The following is a 10,349-nucleotide window of genomic DNA, read 5'->3' as shown; positions in this document are numbered from 1 at the left end:
ATGTGGGAGTCTGTCTGCCTCCTCACCCCGCTTCTCACTTCGGGGAAAAAAAAAAAAAAAAAGGCAAGAGCCAGCCCTGGCTGGTGGCTCAGTGGATAGAGCATTGGTCTGGCGCATGGATGTCCTGGGTTTGATTCCCAGTCAGGGCACACAAGAGAAGCAACATCTGCTTCTTTCCCTCTCCCTCTCTCTCTTCTCCCACATCAATTGGTCAAGCTACGCCCCGGGAGCTCAGGATAGCTCAGTACTTGAGCATTGGCCCAAGACAGGGGTTGCTGGGTGGATCCAGGTCAGGGTGCATGTGAAAGTCTGCTTCTCTATCTCCCCTCCTCTTACAAAAGAAAAAAAAAAAAAAAAAAGCAATAGCCACAGAGATATATCTTTTAGTAGAAGCAAGAATGGTCCTGTGTATGTGAGTGTTTGTCAATTAGACACTGATGATCAGCACCTGATGCAAAGCAAGAGGATCCTTGTGGTTCAGCCTGCCGCCTGTGGCCCCACAGTCTGCTTCCTAAACTCCAAAGGACATCCATCCTGCACCCAGACCCAGGCTGCCCACACCTGCACAGTGCAAGCTCAGGGCACCCTGGAACAGGTTAGTACCTTCTGTGTCCTGGGAGCCCTGAACCCCACCCATGGGGAACTGTGTCTGGAAACCTTTAAAGGCAGCCTGAGGTGAAGCCAGGAGCCCCAATCAGTGGCCTGGGCCACATTCACACTCTGTACACAGTGTTTTTTTAGTTAAGAGATTTATTAAGGCACTGAGCACAGTGCGATTTTTAGCTAACTGAAATGCACACAAGGAGTTCTACCAGGACCTGAGGGATGTATTTTAAGGTTAATGGTGAGGATGACGAGCTGAAAGAGCATCTGAATATGCCTGCATGGCACCCAGTGTCCCTTAGCCAAGAGCTCTGGCTCAGGGGCTCCTGGAGAGCTACCACTGGTGCCCAACAGGCAGATGACCCCCCCCCCCCCCCCCCCCCCCCCCCCCCCCCGCAAGTGGCAGTAAAGCCCGAAGCAGGCAGCTGCAGGAGAGCCTGTGGGAAAATACCACATGGCCTGGCTATGGCCCAGGCGCCCAGGCATTGGGCAAGCAGGGGCCGCAGGAGGGTTCTGGCACTCTGCAGGGGCCAGCAAACCCAGGGTGGGAAGAGAGGCAGGGAGACTCTGCCTGGGCATCTACAGCAGCTGTTCAGCCTTCTTCCCCTCTACTCCCTGCTTCTGGGAGGAGAGGAGACTGTGTCCTTGGGGGGGAAACAGACCTGGAGGGAGGAGAGAGGTCCCCACTTGGCAGAATCTTTAGCCCAAAACCCCAGAATGCTCATGGTCACTGGAGGTGCTGAACTGTCTCTCCACTTTCCTTTGGTCCTTGATCTTGAGTCCAATGTCCACCCTCTTCTCAAAGAAGTTCACCAGCACAGACTCAGTCAAGATGGAAGCTAGGATCTGCTCGAAGGAGATGCTCCATTCGGTGTCGACTGAGCCCCCGCTGCGGGTGGTGGTGGTGGAGGGGCTGTGGACCTCCCCACCCACCAGCACAGTGTCGTCGGTGAGGTCCTCACATTGTAGGGAGCCCGTGCTCACCACCGAGTAGGAGGACATGGACATGTCATCTTTGGTTTCGTTATCAGAGAGATGCTGGGAGGGGGAAGCCTGGCCCTCATCACCGCACCCTTCACCCACCACCTGGCTCTCCTGTGGTACTTTTCCAAGTTGGGTGTCTCCACCAGCTTTGGCCTGGGGGTCTCCCACAGCTGGTGGCGGGAGCTCCTGGGCAGGATCCTGAGGGGGGTCAGGGGCTAGCAGTTGGTCCTCCCCAGGGGCGCCGTCCCTGGGCTTCCTGCTTGGCTGTGCCGAGAACCTCTTCCCCACCTCCCCAATGTGCAGCAGCAGGCTGGCCACTGTGGCGATGGCGTGGTACAGGTCCTGCTCCATGGGGTCTTCACTGAACACGTTGTAGAGCGTCTTACACAGCTCAATGAACTGTTCCTTTTAAGAGGAAAAACAGAAGGGCAGGGAGGTGGTACAGGCTGGTCAGACTGCCCGAGCTGCCCATCCACCTGCTGGGGGAGTTGTCTTGTTAGTCACATTCACACACCTGCACCCTGTGTGTCCCTGTCACAGACTGAAACAGTGAGGTCAGAGAGAGAAACATGGTAGCTACCCTTCACCTAGCACAGAGAATGATCTGGAATCTCTCCCTGTCTCTATGTGCATTCTGTTAGCACAGCTAAACTTGTTTCTGTCGTGTGACTCTCCAACCCAGTGACGACAAGGATTTCTTCACTGCTTTAGATCCACTTTGGGTTTTTAGATCTTTAATCAGAAGCCAACTACAACTCTGTCCTTGAGAAAGCTCTTTAGAGGGTGGTGGCAGGGAAGTGCAGCCTAGTCAGCTGAGGTGAGGAGGCCCGGTTGCAGGTCCTGACCTCATGCGTGCCGGCCTCGTGGCCTGACAGTGGGATAAGTCCCAGTCCGTGAGCACCCCACCCTTCCGCCCTGACTATAGGGTGCCCTCTGGGCAGAGCAGGGCCACGCTCAGGCTGTCGCTCAAGAACTGCCTCTGGTTACCTGTCTGTGGTCCTGGCCTTGAGCCTTTCACCAAGATGCCAGGTTCTAAACCTAGAGACCAGCAAATGAACAGCGAGCCTGCATGTGCTGAGTGCCCAGTGGGCCCGGGGAGCAGGAGCGCCATGATGCCAGGTCCTGGTAGAAGGCAGTGTGTTAGTCTCTGTGTATCAGGGACCGGCCTTCACCAATGCTTTTCTGGTTCACAGATATCGAGTAAGTGTGAGCAAGTTGTCACAAGACACTGCCCTGAACAAGGCCCTAAAGCACCTGGTCTCCTGTCTTCCAGAAATCACCCAACTGCCCTCCGACTAGCAGGCTTAAGATGTAGGCAGGAAAATGCCCCCTCCCCTTTGGGGATGCCAGGGCAAAGAACCCCACCCAGCCAGCATCCTCACAAGTACCTGTTGCAGGCTCTGTGGTGCCTACCTGGTTCATCTTGGGAAGGTCCTTAATGGTCTCCTTCTGAACCTCTTTCTCCTTGGCCCACATTTGAAGGTAGTGCCGATAGTCAGGAGTGCTGGTCCTCTTCTCCTCTGTGAGTTGGGAGAAAAAATTAACCTCCAGCTACCAAGTGAAAGAAAGAGGGCTGAGGGCTGGTAGCAGGGAATGAGTAGGTCAGAGGTGTGGTCTGGCATGGAGTTACCTGGGTTCTTTTAATAAATATCCCAGCATTTGGGGAGGTGGTAAATGAATACCCCAGAACACCCATGGGTTTCCCTGGGTTATGCTAAAGCAGGTTTGACCTAAAATGATAAAGATGAGCCAAACTGTTTCCCCCACAATCGTGATGGAACCACGTGGTGGCTAGAGATAGGCTAGCATGAGAGGGGTCCTGGCAGAAAGCAGGCCCCCCAGGAGGAGGGCCACAGCCATGGGTGTTCATGGGGAGAAGTAGATTCAGGCCTGAGGCTGAGGCAAGCAGGGCCTCCCCGAGCAGCTGATGGGCCACATCTGCCTCACGGCCTCACCCTTTCCACAGGGAGAGCCTTAGAGCCAGGTTGTGTGCTATCTCCCCAGTGGGGGTTTTCCTGAAGGGACAGGGCACCCACCCCCAGCAGAAGTGGTGACTGGCCTATGTGTACCTCCTCTTTTTTCTTGGACAACCTCGTTTCCAGCTTCCTCTCGCTCTTCCTGTTGTAGTGCTTCTAGATGACCGAAAAAAGACCCAGAGAACAGTCTTCTGTTGTGGTTCCAAATCACAAGGTCCGTGAGCGGGCTAGTCTGTGCTCTCTTGCAGAAGTAAGCTGGCCCCGTGAGGTCCTGCACTGCTCTCTGCACCAGCTGCCTGTCACACTGAAGCATCCACTCCTGTCTCCACTTGGTTACATTAAGCCCAAGAGCCACCTAGAGCCACCCAACCCTCATGTCCTGTCTTTTAGAGGAATACAAATCTCACCATGCAGTGTTCAAGTGCTGATGAGATCAGCACTTATGGAGAAAAAGTCCAAGAACTAATTGCCATAGTCTCAGCCAAAAAACGGTCAAACTGAGGAGGTCCTAATTAGCAGTTCAAGTTCCTAATGCCACACCAGCTGAGGAGATTTAAATACAGCTGGCTCTGTATTCTAAAAGTGACACATCTGCTGGAGTTGGCATACAGTGCTCCCTACAGTGACCTTGAAGTCCAGGGAGAAGCAGGCTGCTTAGCCCTCCCAGGCCTGTTCCCTGAGGCAGTGTGGCAGGTTGGGGACCCCTGGCTGGTGGCAGCATCCTCATCATGTGATGGGGGGCACTTCTGTGGGCTCAAACTTCTCACTGTGGAATGGAGACCCACTGCCTGGAGGCTATGTGGCATCTAAGGACAGGGTTCGGCACCCCCAGTCCCTGGACTCTCCCATAAGCAGTGGTTGGTCCCCAATCTTTTTTGGGCCATGGACCAGTTAATGTCAGAAAATATTTTCACGGACTGGCCTTTAGGGTGGGATGGATAAATGTATCATGTGACCGAGACAAGCGTCAAGAGTGAATCTTAGACGGATGTAACAGAGGGAATCTGGTCATTTTTTTAAAATAAAACATCGTTCAGACTTAAATATAAATAAAACAAAAATAATGTAAGTTACTTATTCTTTCTCTGCAACCGGTACCGGTCCGCGGCCCGGGGTTTGTGGAACACTGCCCATAAGTGCCTGAGAAGAGCGTAAGGTGCCCCTGACTTGCCCATGTTCTGAGTATGACAAGGTATATCTGCTTGTTTAATTTGTATAATTGAAATCAAGGTCCTGGTGGTGCAGTGGATAAAAGCGTCGACCTGGAAATGCTGAGGTCACCGGTTCGAAACCCTGGGCTTGCCATATGGGAGTTGATGCTTCCAGCTCCTCCCCACCTTCTCTCTCTGTCTCTCTCTCCTCTCTCTCTCCCTCCTCTCTAAAATGAATAATTTTTTTTATTTTATTTTATATAGAGACAGAGAGTCAGAGAGAGGGATAGATAGGGACAGACAGACAGGAACAGAGAGAGATGAGAAGCATCAGTCATCAGTTTTTCATTATGACACCTTAGTTGTTCATTGATTGCTTTCTCATATGTGCCTTGACTGGCGGGGCCTTCAGCAGACCAAGTAACCCCTTGCTCGAGCCAGCGACCTTGGATCTAAGCTGGTGAACTTTGCTCAAACCAGATGAGCCTGCATTCAAGCTGGTGACCTCGGGGTCTCGAACCTGGGTCCTCCGCATTCCAGTCCGACAATCTATCCACTGCGCCACGGCCTGGTCAGGCTAAAATGAATAAATAAATTTAAAGAAAAAAAAAAAGAAATCAAGGTCCTTCAGCTTCAGAATCAAGGTCAGGTAAACCTCCGACCCTGTCAACAGGACTGACTGACTTAAGTATTTTGATAAATGCTGTTTTTAATTTTTGATACATGTATTTTTTTTAAGTGAGAGTGAGAGAGATGAGAAGCATCAACCCGTACTTGTGTGACTTAGTTGTTCACTGATTGCTTCTCATATGTGCCTTGACCCGGGGGGGGGGGCTTCAGCTCAGCCAGTGACCCCTTGCTCAAGCCAGTGACCTTGGGCTCAAGCCAGTGACCATGAGATCATGTTAATGATCCCAAGCTCAAGCAGGATGAGCCCACGCTCAAGCCAGTGACTTTGGGGTTTCAAACCTGGGACCTCAGCATCCCAGGTCAATGCTCTATCTACTGTACCACCACTCATCAGGCTTTTTGTGGTTATTAATCTTGGTGTGTACTGTCCCCTGTGAGAAGTTATAAGGGAGTTTTGATCAGTTTGGTGATTATATACACACATACATACATACATACATATATACATTTTTTTAAAGTGAGAGTTGGGGAGAGAGTGAGACAGATTCCCACATGTGCCCTGACCAGGAACCCTTGTCTAGGGCCAATGCTCAGATCAACTGAGCTATTTTTAGCACCCAAGCCTGACATGCTTGGAGCAACTGAGCCATCCTCAGCACCCTGGGCTGACATTCAAACCAATCAAGCCATTGGTTGCAGGAGGGGAAGAGAGAGGAAGGGGGAGACGGAGGGAAAGAGAAGCAGATGGTCACTTCTCCTGTGTGCCCTGAGAATCAAACCCGAGATGTCCATACACCAGGCTGATGCTGTATCCACTCAGCCCCAGCCAGGGCCAGTTTGGTAAGTATATTATACACCACCAGCTTAACTACCAAAGCACAGGCCCAGAATGCCCCCAGCACCTGGATCTGGTGCTCCCAACATGCTTTAAATGCAGCAGAGGGATGACTTCTAACTGGTACTCGACAAACATATTTCTCGCCAACAGAAATGTGTGGAATATGAAAAACATTTTTTAAGAAAGGACCCACCATCCTCCTTCACCTCACTCCTCCCTGCTTGTGTTTTACATTGTTGCAGTGATAGCATTTGCATTATTTCCTATGAAGGTCACAGAGAATGCTTCTTGTACATGCCCGTGGAGTGGACACTCTGGTGCCTGTGCAATGCCCACTGTGCTACGCGTCCTCACAGACTACCCCCCCCCACAAGCCCACAGGCCGCCCCTCTCCTCCTCCAGTCCACAGGAGTGCTTGGTTCTGGGTCCTGCTCCGGGCACAGTCACACAGGAGGCGTCCCTGGGACCAAGAGCTTGCGGGCCTCCTGACTGTGCGGGCAACTGTTAGAAGGATGGAGCCCAAGGCCTGGACGAAGCCCAGGACAGAGGGTGCCAGGCCCTCCAGGGACTGACCTTGAGCATTCCATGGCAGGAAAAGATCCAAACCTGAGGCCAGAGGAGATGCTGGAAAGGAGAGCGGAGGAGTAGGGGCAGAGGGAGGAGAAGCCAGAGTCCAGGAAGGCAGAGACAAGGGAAATGATGAGAACACCCAGGCATCTGCCCGGAGAGGAAGGCAGCACCCTTGCCCGCCAGCACCCCAACAAGGCAGGCTCCCCAACACACCCAGGGCTGCAGACCACCTGTGTGGGCCTCACAGCGAGGCTGTGGTAGCCTGCGCCTGCAATGCTTACCTTCTCGGCTATCCTCGGTGAAATAATGGGTGGCTTCCAGGGCTGACTCCGCCTCCTCTGGGCTCAGGGCTGTGCTCAAAGAGAAAGGAGGGCAGGGGCAGGAGGAAACATGACTCTCCCCAGGGCCAACCTCCAGTCTGGGACAAAGATGTGCTCCCCACTGGTGTGCCCCACCACTCCCAGCCCCACCACCTGAAATGCAGTCACAGTGAAGCTGTGAAGATTCTGGTTACTGCTACTTTCCTAGCTTTTACATATATTATGCTTGAAAATGTAATAGGTGCCCAAGGTAAAAATCTGGTCAGTGCAGCTGGCGGGTCTTCTGGGATGGTCTGTGCCCCTGGCAGCATATAGGCAGGGACCTCTGTACACAAGTGACCTGCTCTCCTCATTCATGCATTCTGGACACTGGTCCTTGTGTGGACAGTCTCTACAAGCTGTCCCTGGGGACCTGCCCTGCTCTGTGAGGAGCTCATTCTCCCCGCTGTAGAGAGGGAGTGCAGTGAGGGTTGAACAGTGTACGGCACATGGGGAGGAGGTCTGGTGTGGGCCCAGGTCCACGGGAGCCCTGAGCAACCCAGGCTCCCAGCCCAATGGGGAGCCCCAGCCTCCCCCTGAGCAGAATCACTGGCAGCCAGTAACAACTTCCCCGAGGCGCCTGGAGGCCACTGTTGTTGCTGCGTTACAGGAAAACTAGTTCAAGGTGGAAGCCACGAAAAGAAGGGCTTTCCTCCTCTGGCTGCACAGAACAATTTTTTTTTTTTTTAAATATCATCTTCCTGTTTGGGCTTGTCTTTTCACTTTTTTATGAAGACTTTGGTCAAGCAGAAACTGAGCAATCTTTAAAACCACCGTCTTGGCTGAGCCCCAGGCCAATGAAGTGAGAGCCCTGGGGAGGAGTGCGGCCCAGGATTTCAAAGATCACTCCTATGCAGTTGCGGATACTGGTGTGGCCCACAGCAGGGACAGAGGGCAGCTCCACCCAACAGCAGAATGCCTGGGGTCAGAATTGTCACTTGCTCAGTTACAGTTCCCTCAGGGACCCTGCCTTGGAGAAGATTCCTACAGCCACCCTCGCTGAATTAGGTGAGCTTGGCCAGCACAGTGGGAATCCAGCAACCTCAAGTCCCACCTGCCTTCAAAAACCAGCTCTCCCACACACCATCTGTCGGCACCCTCAGGAGGGGGCTGATCACTGGCTGCTCGTAGGCCACAATACAAGACTGCAGGTCACCCCAAAGGCTTTGGCAGTAACCTGGGCAGACCCTCCAGGGATAAATTGGAACCCTTGAGAAACTTAAGGGCAAGCTAATGAATGGAAGATGTCTCCATTTCAAACTTGAGTCTCCACTCTGCCCTGGCACGGTGTTTCAGTCAAGCTGCACGTGCTCCCAGAGCCCGAGCCCTTGGATAGTCTCCCCTGAGACACTCCCACACACATACTAGCTCGTGGGAAGGGGGAGCCCCCACTATGCTTGGCCATCCAGAGTACTGTGCCTCAGACACTGCAGGGCCAGCTTGGGACAGGTGAGTGCCACTCACTGGAGAGTGGGAGGGGAGGCTCTTACCTGGGGGCAGGTGCAGCTTGTAGAGCACCTTCAGCTTGTCTGTCAGGTCCCCATGGTACATCCTGCCTGCAGAGGAAGGCCAGAAGAGGCCCTCTGATCAGAGGGCTCCATGCCCCACACTAGCCCTCATTTGAAGACCTCTTCTAGTGGGTTCTCCTTCTAGGAGGGGCCCTGGGAGTGATTCCAGGTCTCCAGCTCTCCCCTGAGCTTCGCTCTTTGCTGAGGCCCACAGATCAAGCCATAGGTAGCACTAGGCTGATGGAGGAAGGGAACCCCTACTGGGCCCACATGTCTCCAGTAAGAAATGGCCCTGCCTTTATAAAGGGTCCTAGGCTCCCATCAGCCCTGGAGCCACTCACTTATCCCTGTCACGAATTCCTTGAAGTTGATCAGTGAGTCCCTGTTTTGGTCCAGGAGCCGGAACATGCGCCCTGCCAGCACAGGCGTGTGGGCACCGCAGGCCCATGGTGTCAGGCTGGTGAAAAGTTCCTGGAACTGGCTGGCGTCAATGCGGTACTGCTCCAGGTAGGGCAGGCTGGGGTCCCGCCGCACAGCAGCGGGCTGGCCATTCCCCCAGTACTGACTCGTCAGGTGCTTGGCCTGCAGGGGGCAGAGCCAGGTGAGATGTTGGCTAGGACCCCCAGGCTGGTCCACGTGCCCACCCTCCTCCCCCATCCAGGGCTGCAGAGGCCTGAGCGGTGAGCGCTGAGCCAGACACAGCCTCGCAGGACCTCCAGCTGGAACCACCAGCCCTTGTTCACAGGTCTGGGAACTTGGACAGAGCTGCGACAGGTCACAATGGGCCACAGCAGGCAAGGGGCAGTGCTGGGTCAACTGTTCAGACCTTAAGGCCAGAGGACAGCGGCCATCCCGGGCTGGATCAGGGTAGCTCGGGTGGCAGACGGGAAATGACCAGACCTGGCCAATGTGGCCTTTGCTGTTTGTGCCCACTCCACTCTTCAGCACCATCTCCTCTGCTGTTAACTGCACCTAACGTCTTCTTGGAAAATCCCTTCTGTCCCACCCTCAAGCAATGGGGTAGGAATATGGCCATTTTGGCCCAGCAACAAACACTCTCCTATAGTTACAACACCCTGGGTTTTTAGCTAAAAGCACTTGGAAAGAAAAATTCTCTTCCTACTGGGACCAGTGAGGACAGGACGCCTGGAGCAGCCTGACAAAATGTTTGAGCACCTGGACCCAGCCATGCCTCCTATGCTTTGGTCACACAAGCCAATGCAGTCCCTCTTCTGTGTAAACTGACTGAAGTGAAGTTTCTGACACGAGAATGTCCTGCCTAAATTCCAAGGATTAAATTTACCACATGAGGTTTGCGGTAACTGCATCTGAGGGTGTTTTGAAATCTACTTTTCTTCTGGCAGGAGGCTGCTGCACTGAGGATGCACTCGGGGAACTAGTATGGGGTACTGGTGCTGCCCTCACTCTTGGCTGTCACCTTAAACACCACGTACAGGTCCTCTAGCTCTTCAACTGAGAAATCAATGTCCCCAGGTATAGCCCGGACCTAGAAGAGAAATGAATACAGTGATGGGTTCTCAATCCTGCCACAGTGAAAGCAGGATGCTCTCTGACAGAGCCCCCATATAGACAAGGAAGAAAACACGCTACCCGCCTGGTCATGCCCACAGGTCAAGCAGAGGAGGGCAGTCCATTCAGGGAAGAGGGTGTGGTCCACTCACTTCCCTTGACACCCATCTGCCACTCAGTTCACGCTCCCTCCTGTTGGG

At 53.5% G+C, this 10,349-nt stretch overlaps 1 protein-coding gene across 5 annotated transcripts in view; it reads right to left on the bottom strand.

Moving 5' to 3' along the window:
* Nucleotides 1–767: 767 nt before the first annotated feature.
* The window catches only part of TBC1D9B (TBC1 domain family member 9B), a 67,813-nt gene continuing 58,231 nt past the window's right edge, over nt 768–10,349 (bottom strand). For 3 of the 5 annotated variants that reach the window (XM_066272462.1, XM_066272465.1, XM_066272463.1), the window contains exons 15-22: nt 10,058–10,126; nt 8,961–9,201; nt 8,602–8,667; nt 7,034–7,102; nt 6,756–6,806; nt 3,657–3,719; nt 3,001–3,107; nt 768–1,992 (exon numbers count right to left, since the gene is read on the bottom strand). In XM_066272462.1, coding sequence (XP_066128559.1) covers nt 1,303–1,992; nt 3,001–3,107; nt 3,657–3,719; nt 6,756–6,806; nt 7,034–7,102; nt 8,602–8,667; nt 8,961–9,201; nt 10,058–10,126 — 1,356 coding nt within the window. In that variant the 3' untranslated portion in view covers nt 768–1,302. The remainder of the gene's footprint in view (nt 1,993–3,000; nt 3,108–3,656; nt 3,720–6,755; nt 6,807–7,033; nt 7,103–8,601; nt 8,668–8,960; nt 9,202–10,057; nt 10,127–10,349) is intronic. The other 2 variants (XM_066272466.1, XM_066272464.1) reach the window with 2 other exon arrangements.

The sequence above is a fragment of the Saccopteryx bilineata genome, chromosome 4 (genome assembly GCF_036850765.1).
Source record: "Saccopteryx bilineata isolate mSacBil1 chromosome 4, mSacBil1_pri_phased_curated, whole genome shotgun sequence".
NCBI lineage: Eukaryota > Metazoa > Chordata > Mammalia > Chiroptera > Emballonuridae > Saccopteryx > Saccopteryx bilineata.
Note: the sequence above shows the minus strand (reverse complement) of the source record. Positions and strands in the feature narration are given on the sequence as shown.